This window comes from Acanthisitta chloris, unplaced genomic scaffold (genome assembly GCF_000695815.1).
Source record: "Acanthisitta chloris isolate BGI_N310 unplaced genomic scaffold, ASM69581v1 scaffold12817, whole genome shotgun sequence".
Classification (NCBI taxonomy): domain Eukaryota; kingdom Metazoa; phylum Chordata; class Aves; order Passeriformes; family Acanthisittidae; genus Acanthisitta; species Acanthisitta chloris.
Genome location: NW_008682230.1, coordinates 101,169 through 113,377, shown reverse-complemented (window position 1 = coordinate 113,377; position 12,209 = coordinate 101,169). Strand labels below are relative to the sequence as shown.

The following is a 12,209-nucleotide window of genomic DNA, read 5'->3' as shown; positions in this document are numbered from 1 at the left end:
ATGACACTTTCTTTCAATGGCCAGCTTGATATAAACTTAAAATCCAGCCTCATTATTTGAAAATAAATAAAAGGAAAGAAAGAAGATGCATCTTTTAAAATGTTGATATAGCAATAGGATCTACATGGTTATATTCCTTATATTCCTTACACACAACGTTTGTCAAATAAATGAAATACATCAAAGCACATAGCCATCATATAAAAAAAGCCACTGTGCAGTATCCATCCAACTGTAACACAGGATCTGTATATTTAAACACACCAGCTTTTAGCCAGAAAACATTTGAGATTTATATATTGGCTTATGAATAGCTAAAATGGAAAAAAATAATTTTTGTTTCCTTAGAATTCTATCCACTTTCCCACTAACTTAGGCTTTGTACAGCAGAAGGCATTATATATCAAAGAACATATAAACGAAAGGAAACAGGTACATTTACAGTGTTTCATCACAGTCTGATTTGATGCAGGTACTTCTCAGTGTGTGCAGGTCTGGAGTTGCAGAAATAGTTAACAACTACTGAAAACCCATTCAAAGCAAAAGTAGTAAAATCGGTATCAGTAAAAAAAAAGAATCCAGAACATCAGAGACTTCTTTTATATATTTTTTTCACAACTAAGCAAGATTTGTAATGGCAAGTTAGAAAATAACTTCATGTTCAATATGTAAGTTTGAAACTAGACATGAAATCTGAGAGTAGAATTTGGTGATTTAGAGAGCATTTAAACATGTATTTTGCCACAGGGCTTAAGGAAGAAGAAACAAGTTTTCATTGTTCTGACTTAAATTCCCAGTTAATCTGAAAATGCCTTTTAGTTTGGGGGAAAAAAAAAAAGAATTAGATATCTTTCATTATTTATAAGCATCATCTTACCTTACATGTCTTGGTGAGCTCTGTTTCTAGATGACCTTGGCAGGTATTTTAATTCAGAATTAGTTTCAGCAATACATGCCATTACATCTGCTCTTTAAAATAAACTTTTTCTCTTTTCCTCAGACAACGTATGTGGGCTAAAAGAGCTGCAGTGTCTCTGCTCAAGAGATGTCATGGACACTCAGAGGCTTTCTTTCTACTGTATGAAAGTTAAATCTGAGTAAGGAAGGCATTTTTCCTGTCCCGGAAATCAGTATAACCAAAACCAATGCTGAGCTAATGAGAAATGTTTCTTCCATGTGTTCTGTTTGGCAGACACTGCAAGTCCTATCAAGGAAACACGTGATGTTTATAAATACAATATGGCTCATGTTGTCATAACCTCTCAATGACAAAAAGAGCATTGGAAAAAGCAGACAGCAAAACAGCAGGAAAGATGAGATTTGTATCATTTGGAAGGTTTCTATCAGATAATAGAGGTATTAGCGTTTGCTTTTCCTTTTTTTCCCCCTTCTTTTCCCAAAAGAAAACAAAGTTTTATAGTAATAGGATCAGTAAGGCAAACACATGGCAACTTGTATAAATGCTGTCCTATAGGCATCCTAGCACTAAAATGCATTCACCCAATTTATTGCTTGAATTATTTTCAAATAAATACTTTTGTTCTAAATACCTCTATGTAGTGCAAGGAGCTTTTTTTTTTTTTTTTTTTTAGCTGCACTATGCAATGAAAAAAATGAACTTTGGCAGCATTTGCAGCTTTTATGTTCATTGATGTTCAGATCACAAACAATCCAATGAAAAGAAGTTAAACATCTCAAAGAAGCTGGATATATGTTTGTAGGTACCTTAAGAATACAGAAGGATGATCCTGCTTTTATTATCTATCTTTCCTGCAAACAGCACTGAATTTCAGCCTCCTTGGAAGCCTTAAATTCTTGGAGACTTGTTTTAGAGCTTTTAGCACTTAGAGGGTTTTTGAAAGTTCACAAATTGCCTCTAACTCGAGAGAGTTAAAATGTTATCAACCTGCTAACCAGGCACTTTCAGGGGAAAACCAAAAAGCTGCTGTTGTGCAATTTCATTAATAAAAGCTATTCAGCACGAGTATACCCAGCTTATCAAATGTCTGTCTCGTTTTACTACACAACTCATTTTAACTCCTCTCCTCTCACCCTGCAAGCCCAAACCCCCACTGCTGCCATGAATATCAGCATCTTTTTGCCACTCTAACTCCCAGAACATGTGGAGTTTCCAAGTACCCTGCACTGCCCCAACTCAGCTCTGGCTCAACTTGCCCTAATTGTTCCTTCTTGGAGGAACAATCTCTATAAAAAAATCAAAAAATGCCTCAAAGCATACCTTGATACAACAGCAGCCACAACAAGCATTCTTTGGATATTCCAGCCTCACCCACCCAGGAAAGGTCTTGTAAAAGTCAGGGAATTAAGCAAAACATAGTGGGTCAATGATGTATTTTAAAATAAAGTGTAACCCACAGACTTTAGGGCAGGTGGACGGGAAGAGAAAGGCTGCCAAGCAAAATAGCCACCGGTTTCTTATGAAGTAAATATTCCCTCCTGGTTCTCAAAATTGGCTGGCAGGTGAAGCCCAAAACAAACCACTGCATAAACCAACATTATTAGTATCCAACTGTGCCATCAGAAACACAGACCAATTGCTATGACAGAAGGGGGAGATTATAATTCAGGATTTTCCCCCTTTAGCCACTCCATAAAAAGTGGGTGTAGTAGGGAATGAGTACAGAAAATAGGCTGTGCACATTCAGTGGGGAAATCACTTCAGCACAACAGCCCAGGATGAAAGGAGCTGTGACACTTGCAAAGAAATTCAATTCACTCAGCAACATATAAAAATCTAACGTCAGTTCTTTACTGACACCTCCTGACATTCAATCTCTACACCACTGCTGAATGGAGGAGAGGCAAACTGGGCCATACACACAGTACATCTGAGAAAGCCTTTTCCCCTTCCAACCTATGTAAATCACAAATGTTAATTCTAATGGCACAGACCAGCATGGCTGTGTACATGCACTTACACCGGAATTCAAAACAATACCATATGCAATAAAAAGACCATCTAAACATTTGTTCATGAGACAGTATTCTGTCAGAAGAAAGTATAGTTGCATAGAGAGTTAGAAAGTACATGATACATGCTCAGGTGAAGGAATAAATGAATGAAATGCAGTAATGTGAATATATATTAAAAAAAAAACAACCCCGGCTGATGCAGACCTTCAGTGTACATTTTGGGAAAGAAAAATAAAAAAAGGAAGAGCACAAACACAAATACTCAGTGAGACAGCACTAGGTGGCTACTTCTTGCTTAAGCAGCATTCTACATGGCAAACCTGTCAAATAAGCCATGCTCTTCGAGATGGAAATGGCCATGGCATAGGATCAGTAAGCAAGTGAGGCACTTGGAAGGATTTCAAGAGAAACTTTCCTTTAGAGCTTGTTTGGACCCACAGCAAATTCTCCTTTCTCTAACACAACCCACTCAGAAAAAATGCATGAAACAAAGAAGACCAGGAAAATTAGAATGAATGGGTTTGAAAGCTGAATAGTTTGATAGAAGATCTTAAACTTACAGGTCCCACATTCTTCTCGAACATTCTGAGTCTTCTTGTCCATATGGATAATACTTAATACTTCAAGTGTGACTGCCAATTCTTATACAGGTCTCACATCTGTTTGGTAGTTAAAACAGGTGTTCAAGCTGGCAGCTAACATTATTTTCTGAGATTATTTTGGGTCCGTTACATGGAAATGATTATAAATCACATGAATAGAAGCCTGAACATCATCAAACCCAGGGATAAACATTCCAAAGGGACAAGAAGGCAAACAGTAGAAAAATCTGTAAAGACAAAACTTGCCCAAACCTCAAAAAACCAAAGCTGTAACTCACATATGGCAGGGGATACAACCACACTCGCAGTATCACCACAGAAAAATGGATTTACAACAGCTCATTTACGATATTCTAATTACTGTTCTTTCAACTGGTCTGACAATAACTTGCTTTTCTGTAGGTATTCTGAAACAGCTAAAGATGATGCCAAGCACATACTCTCTCCTTCCCACAGCAGTGAATTTATCCCCATATATCATATGAAATTGATGAACATCTATTATTTATCCAATGCAAAGACAAACAAACACAGAAGGAGGAATGAGAAGAAAAGTTTTTTCTACAATCTTATGGGTACTGTGCAATACCAGTACACAAAATGTAGATGTTTCTCACTTAGTCCCCCCACATTTCCACTCCCTTTAATCTGGCTTGCTAAGGAAAGAGGGATAGACAATTCATCTGTGTATTGGTGGTTGTTTCTGCTGAACTAATAATCTATGAATCTCCATACAAATTTCAACCAGATTTAAGCAAAGGGTAGAAACCATAAGACCACTGTGTTCCTACAAATTTTGCCAAATCAGAGATCTGAGAGGAAATCCTACACTAGTTCAGTCAAATAGAGGAAAAGTTGCAGTGTGTGCTCCAGCTTTTTAGGCTCCCGTGGAGGAACACTGGAGAGAGTGCTACCACTTTGAGAAAAACCTCAGTTAGGATCCAAGTGTTGTTGCATAATTAAGAACCCAACCAAAAGACACACATCCTTAGACAAACAGGTTTCATTATTTCTGGAGCTCAAGAAATTGCTTGTTTCCATGCTCATAACTTTGAAGTGCAAAAGTTCACATAGATCAAAGGGAAGACTTTTTGCATGTTTCCCCACAAAGCCCCTATGAACATCCTGGCTCTGACTTCACCACTCAGACCAGAAAGACAAGAAATTTGCCAATGCAAAGGAAAAGCCAAATGAGAAAATATCTGTTTTGCTGGATGCACAAAATTTCAAAATGCCATCTTTGGCATTTCATCAGAGCAAAATACAATATTCTACCATGAAAACACTACTTCTGCAAAGGTCTTCACTGTGACCCCATTAGTTTTTAGTTACTGCCAGAAGGATCCAACTCAGGAGATGTCAAGTGTGCATATCTGTTGTTCAACACAGTATTTTAAAATAAACAGTTCAAATAATTACAGTTTTTGCACAGAAGCAGCACCTGTGTTCAGAACAGCTCTGTTAGGCAGCAAATGCCTAGAAGAGGGCCAAAAAAGTAATCTTAACTTTTGAATACATGTAGTCAACCATATCTGAAAACACATCTAGAACATACACATACAGCCATGGTAGATACCTTCAGCATCCACTGCACATGGAACAAGAACAGCATAACATAACTTTATAAAGCTACAGTGAAATTGTTACATGAGTTAATGTCATAATGCACAATGATAGCATGCCATGTCTTCAAGTATGAATGAGGTGTATTGGATACATCCAGTTACTGCCACAGGAATATAACTAAAACTGAAGAATTTCAGAACCTTACAGAAGGCACTAAAAACTGTAACATCATCCCTTTGAAGCACATCTATTTGCTTTCTCATGTTGTGTGTGCAGCAGAGTGAATAATCAAGTAATTAGATTTCTGACCTATCAAAAGGACCATTTTATAATTGAAGTACATAAATGAGAGGTGGTTGAGCATACTGCCTGTAAATAAACTATTGCAATCTTTCTAAAATAATGAGGCCTTAAACTGTTGAAACAGCAGAAGTACTTGCATGAAATATTAATAACAAAGCAGTGAGACATGCTCAGAATTGATAGTGAAACCAAGAAGCAAATGTACAATTAAGCAAATCACTTCGCAGAAAATTTTCTGCACAGTTGAATCAGCTTTGGAGCACACAGAAGAGTCACAAAGCAGCCAGGACAGTAGTGGCATTCTCCTCTGGCCCCATCAAGCACTTTTGGTTGTTGTACTGTTTCCTGCGGACAGACCTAGGATGGGTGGGGAGGAGATGAGGTTGTGTAATCTCACCACCACCATCCTCTACTGCAACACCAACTGTGGGTAGCCTCCCCAGCATCAAGGTAGGAGATAACCTTCCAGCAAAAGACAGTGACAGAGAGAAATCAAATGTTTCAAATACATTTTCTATAGTTTCCTAATACAAAATGTTCACATGAAAATGCAAATATACTAGCTCTTGTTTGGTACAGACAGAAAATTTTAGAAAAAGACAAAACCATTTATACCACAATGGGTTTTGAGCAGAATTTCCTATTCAAAATGGTAATTGACAAAGTGTTTCAATAGACTTCAAGCTTGGTACATCTGCTCAGCCACTAGCAACCAGTCCCTGCTGAAACCTTGCTGGAGTGTACTAACACTGTGCCATACTTCACTGTAAAGGGTTTGGAAAGACAAAATAGGAAGGTGTAAAAATTCTGAACACTGTGTCACAAAATACATAATTAAAGGCTAGGTTTTGCTTCACACGCTTTAATGCATCTAAACAACATGAAAAAAACCCAGTTAATGCTCAGGGCAAGTAACTGGCAAAAGCAAAGCAGTTAAGAAACACAGCAAGCATTATCAATTCCCTCTTCTATATATGTGTCATACACACAACTTGATTTTATGAATTGCTGTGTACGTGTTACATTTAAGAATTGAAAACTTTCACACAAAAGCTGGAGGAAAAAGGAGTATGAATGCAGCACTAGTACTTACCCTTATATCTCCATTTACAGCTCTGGAAGTATGATTAAATGCATGTGCAGGATCTTTGTTGTAAACTTTAAGGAAAGATCGGTCTTGAATATTCCTGGAATCAAAAGAATCAGCAATGACAACAGATGAAAGTAGTTTTATTTACTTTGTTGCCTGAAAGTTTCAGGTAACAGACAAACATAGCAGGTCTGCAGCTGATCTATAAGGAAAACGCAAATGCCATAACTTAGGACACACAAACAAACAAAAGTCTACTTTGATTCTTTTTCCCATGGGAAGTATCATACTTTCGCTATAACTCCACACCCATAGAAATTAGGGAGTTTTAAGTTTCTTTCAAGATCTTGCCATAGAGTGAAAACACTTTGAAGACAATAGAGCTTCAACATTTACACAGCACTCAAAAGGATTTAGTTAACATTTACATGTTTTATTGTGCACTCAGCCCACATGAATTTTTGCTATTCTAAGAAGCAGGAATATCAAAAGGAATGCAGCCTTTCTAACTGCAAGGAAATTTCAATTATCAGCTTGCTCACAAACCTGAAAAAAAATCCACTAAAGCTAAAAATTCAGAAGCAGATAAATTCTTCCTCTAAACTTTATCTATAATAAAGGTAGGTTTTTAAGGGAAAAGAAATTAAGTATTACAGAAGCAAATAAATTTGCAGAAGTTTTGATGAAAGCTACCACAGGAATTGTTTAGATGAAAAGCCCTAGAAGAATACTGTTGTTTAATTAGAACCCTACACTTTGTCATTATTAGTTCATTTTTCAACTACTACATTTAGTAAAGAGTCAGATGACAGTATTTTTCTATTTTGTTTCATAACCTACCTTCGAATAATTTCATGGCTTAGACATTTGCCCTGAGATCTGCTGATTTCTTGTTCACATTTAATCAGTAGCAAAGTCTCCAATCTATGCTCATGTACATCCTTTCAAAGCTGCAACTCGTTTCATTTCCCAGTAGTGATCTCTAGAGAATTTACTTTCACATGTGACTGAATTCCTTTCCTCCAGGTGCAGCTACAAGTCTAGCGAACAGATCTTAATCACTTGGATTATCATTTAGAAATGAAGGAAAGGATTCTTGGGCAGGTCCAATTTCTTTCTTACAATGTCATATTACAATCAGTGACTGCTTTGAATGGGTAGCTAGTCAGAACTTGTACTGATGTTGTAGATGTCAAGTACTTATTAAAGAAACCCCACAGCTTAAGAGACAGATCAGCACCTTCTGTTAAAGAACTGGAGGGCTGATGAGAAGTTCAGTATTTATGAGTGTTTACTTGTAGACTGCATAGGAAAATTGCTACCTTGCGGCAAGTTCAAGTTCTTCAATTATTTATGGTAACATAAACTGTTTTCCATCTTGCAAACGTGACCCTTTCTCTCTGAGATCTGCACCAGGAGTCTCAGTTACCATTTTCTGCCTTGGACTTGGAACTATGTTCTTTTTGATACAAAGCAAGCTCTCTCATCTTCACTTCAAGAAATGGTATATTATTCATGTAAATACATTTTATCTGCTCTCTTTTCTGTCTGGTGGCTATGAGATGGTACCTCAGCTAGCTGGAGTTTGTTTTAAAAGCATTTTCCATAAATATTTCTTGTAGAAACATGACACTTTAAAGTAAAACATTGCTGCAAGGCAAAGCACCAAAACACTAGGCATTTGCTCTCTGAAGTGAATTGTATTTCACCTCATGTTGCTATTCTAAGATAGACATTACTGATAACAGGTATATATTACTGTACTTTTATTATTACTGTAATTTGCATTACTGTAACTTCCAGATGCCCTTGGCATGTTCAAAGGCCTTACTGATCTGTGTGTGCTGGATAAACACCCCAGGAATACAACCTCTTCATCACCTTACAAGGTGAATAGAAGTCACAAAAGACAACAGGATAGTTGCTGAGAGATAAGGGAACAAAAAGAAATTAGATGACCGTGTCTCTCCAGCCAGAAGAGCAATAAACAGATCCTGGGACCACGGACAAGCTCTGAGCAGGCAGTGCAGCAGAGAGAGTGGGAGGAAGACCAAGGCAGTGGCTTTGTGGAAGTCTGTGGAGGACACCTTCCAAGCAGGCTGCCTGAGAGAGAGAGAGGGTGAAGGCACTTATTTGAAAATTAGAGACATGTAGAATTCAAGCTGGCATTATTCACCAAGTGGAAGCAGATGGTACTTGGTACTGAACAAGAAATGAAAAGTAGTGTTGAAGAGGGTTTGGATGAGCCTTCATAATGAAGACAAGTAGTTTCTATTTAATGAGCTGCAGAAGATACAGCCAGAGGACAAATGAAAAAAACACATGTGAAACAGTCTGTTTGTCAAACTGGGAGAATCATCTTTGTTGCTTCATTTGAATGGGTAAGAGTGAACAAGATTACCTATTACCTGTGTCGATTGCTGAGAAAAGACCATTAGAGCAGTTGATATTAAAAAACTGATGAATTAATTGAGTGTTTTTTCACTACGTGATGGGAAAGGAAAGGCTGTGCCATAGGGGTGTTCTGCAGAAAATATCTGAAATCTACACTGGATGCAAAGCCATGAACCACTTTAAGAAAATGGTCAGGCTTAAGTAGAAAGACAGTGCTTTGTCCCCAGTGATTTAATTTAGTAAAGAATAAAATTAAAAAGAAGAAGAAAAAGAATGGAAAGGAGAAAGAGTATGATGGCCTAAAGCAAGGCACAGAGAAACATGAAACAGCCTCCAAGGGAGGTGGAAAGCTTAAAGAGTTGACTGAAATACCTGTGTTTAAGATAAGGAAGACAGAAGAGAATTGAAGGAAGACATGGCAAAGAAAAGGAGAGAAAAATGATGCTTCATTTCATCTGCTCTCTGAGGGAAGACACTGGCAAGATCTTGTGAAGAGCAAGGAACAGAAATGGAGAAACTGCTGTGGAAATTATTCAAAGGTGATGAAAATGCAGCTGGTAGTGCATGCTTTTGACTCCATTAAGCTGGAATTGCTGAGGTTTCCTTAGTGAGAAGGGTGGCAGAACTGAAGGAGGGAATTTTGTTATGGAGGAAGTCAGCTGGGTCATGGGATTTCCTCTAGAAATGCTCTACAATGCAGGCATAGGAACAGAGGAAGCAGATGTTGGGATTGAGTCAGGCCTGAGGTTGGCAGAGCGACGCCTGCAATGGGAGCAAGGGAAAAAAAGGTGGAGTGGCATTAAGATAATCAACAACCACATTCTCCAGGGCAGGGAGGAGATGAAGTCATAAACTGTTAGTCTGAAACTCAAAGGAAGATGGAGGGATAAAGTGAAAGAGAAAGAGCTGATGGGCCAGGTGATGGTTGGCAATAATGCACTTTGCAACAGAGATGCAGTAATCCCCATCTTGATTCAATCAGTTGATCCAATCTTGTGAACAAACTGTTTGATGTATAAGAAACTTGGATACATGATGAATGATGATGATGATGCAAGAAATCAGATGGGTCTTCACATAGGCAATACAGTGGCCAAACAGGGGTGTGGAAGTCTGCATAGAAAGGAAGATTAAAAAACAGAAACTGAAAAGCAAGAGTCTGGCTAATGACTAGACATGGGATAGACAGCCTGAGGAGAGCAAGACAGAGGTGAGAAAATGGAGTGTGGTGCTGTTCAAAGACCAGGAATGGGGGAATTGGATGTGCAAGGCTCGAAAAGGTTCAACTTCCTCTTTTAACTACTTTTATAGTAGTTAACTGCTCTTTTAAACTCTCATATGGAGAAATACCTGAGCCACAGGATCTCCAGAAGAAACAAGGCAGCAGTGAACAGTACACTTGTCATTTCCACATCATTTTCCTGTGCTAGTGGCAGACTAACAGAGAGCAAACACCTTTTCTGCTTTCACCTTTATTTTCTTATGCTCCTCTGTCCATTTTTATCACAGTTTTAGAGGGTAACATGTCTGAGGTGTGCCTGAAAGCTTTATTGATGCATGATTTGGCACTTTCTAAGGACCCTGAGACCCTGGTTCTTCTGCTGAAGGAACATGGTGGACTACACAGCTGCACTGCCACAAAATAAAGGATAGAAAGGTGAACCATTTACTGGCCAAGCTTTGAATTAGTGAAGGGAAGTGACTACATTAGTTGCTGCATTCTGACATAAAACAGGAAGGCAGTGGAGCTGCTGGAGCAGCAGCCCCCAGTGCCACAAAGCTTTGGCTGTGTTAGATGATGCACAATTGGCACTGTTGTAAGGACATTGGTGGCATTCATGTTTCTAACTTCAAGTTCGTGGGATCAGGCTCTGCACTACAAGCAAAGATAAAACTCAGGTTTTCTGTAAATGTTTCTTTTGAATTCTGTATTTTAAATGATTATGTCTAAATTCAAATTCCATAAGCATATTCAAGATATGAACCTTTGTGTATTATATGAATATTTCAACAAGGTATGCCATTTATAAATGGCTTGTGCAATGGATATTGCACCTACAACTGAAGGCATTGTCTGTCCAGACCTCCCACATTGCTTGGATACCACTGAACATGCCTTTATGTGTCAGGCCACTCTCTGTCAGATACTTATCAACCCCACTCCTTTTTGTTTTATAACTGCACTACAAAACAAAATCCACGTAAGAAACCCAAGCCAACAAAACCAGCAGCTGTAATTCCATGTTTACTTACCTCACATCACACAATTCATAGTATATATTTCTGCTCTCATCCTTGATGTAAATGGCGACACTAGGTGATTCCAGCATTTTCATTGTCAGCTGCTGGGGGAAGGCACTTACAAAAAGGGCACGAATTGTGTCTGTGCTTGTGATTTCATTCGGCATCCTCAACTGCTTTGTTTCGTCTCCATACTGAAGATATAATACACCTATAAGCAAATGTAACAGCAAGTTACATATTCTTAAGTGCACAGTAATGATCTGTTTTCAAAGCCTGTGTGGAACACAGACCAACCCCATAATGAGAAGAGAAAAATCAACTCATATGCCTTAGAAAATAAAGCACATGAAACATATTCCTTTTCAACAGACTATTGGAATAGAGCACAGAACAATGATATGGTTGTGCCTTGAAAAATGTCCTAGCCCCATTACTCAGAAGCCTTTTAGTGTTCTTCAGTTAGATAAATCAGAAGTTTATCATAAGAAGGCTAATGGAAAATCCCAAACACACCGTCTGCTCTGCACTGAAAGTTTTTGATAAATCACAAGATATCTTTTTTAAAGTAGTTGAGGAAGAAATTTACCATTTTATAGCACCCAGTTTTCCTTAAACCTGAATTTTGCATTTTAATCTCACATTTATCAACAAAACCCAAAAACCTCTGGATTTTCATTTTAGCACTAGGCATTTTATATTCACAGTTCAATTTGTTGGCATTATATAGTACAAATCCCAGGTGAAACTCCTAGTAGGAGTAAAACCGAGGTTTCACTGAGGTCTCAGACAAGAACAAGAGCAATTTTGGATCCTTTCAGTTTCATAGCACTGTTAATAGTCATTCTTAGCATTTGGGGAGAAACATGAGTAATCTTAGATGCTGAATTGCAAAACGTGGACATTCTTATTCACTTCAATACAGAAAGAACACCATTCTGATATAGCTATTTTCAAGGAATGGGAGGCTGTGAGATATTCAGTCAGTAATGGAAAGAAACATGGATAACACAAACCAGAGACTGAGGGAAGGGATACAAAGTACCTCTTCCACAATGCGTGTGTTGGCTATGCCAGTG

General features: G+C 38.1%; 1 protein-coding gene across 1 annotated transcript in view; it reads right to left on the bottom strand.

Annotated features, from left to right (window-relative positions):
• The window catches only part of LOC103805788 (sickle tail protein homolog), a gene marked incomplete at its 3' end in the record, with an annotated part of 165,113 nt that overhangs the window by 56,623 nt on the left and 96,281 nt on the right, over nucleotides 1-12,209 (bottom strand). Inside the window, exons 3-4 of the mRNA XM_009078451.1 lie at nucleotides 11,143-11,341; nucleotides 6,499-6,592 (exon numbers count right to left, since the gene is read on the bottom strand). Coding sequence (XP_009076699.1) covers nucleotides 6,499-6,592; nucleotides 11,143-11,341 — 293 coding nt within the window. The remainder of the gene's footprint in view (nucleotides 1-6,498; nucleotides 6,593-11,142; nucleotides 11,342-12,209) is intronic.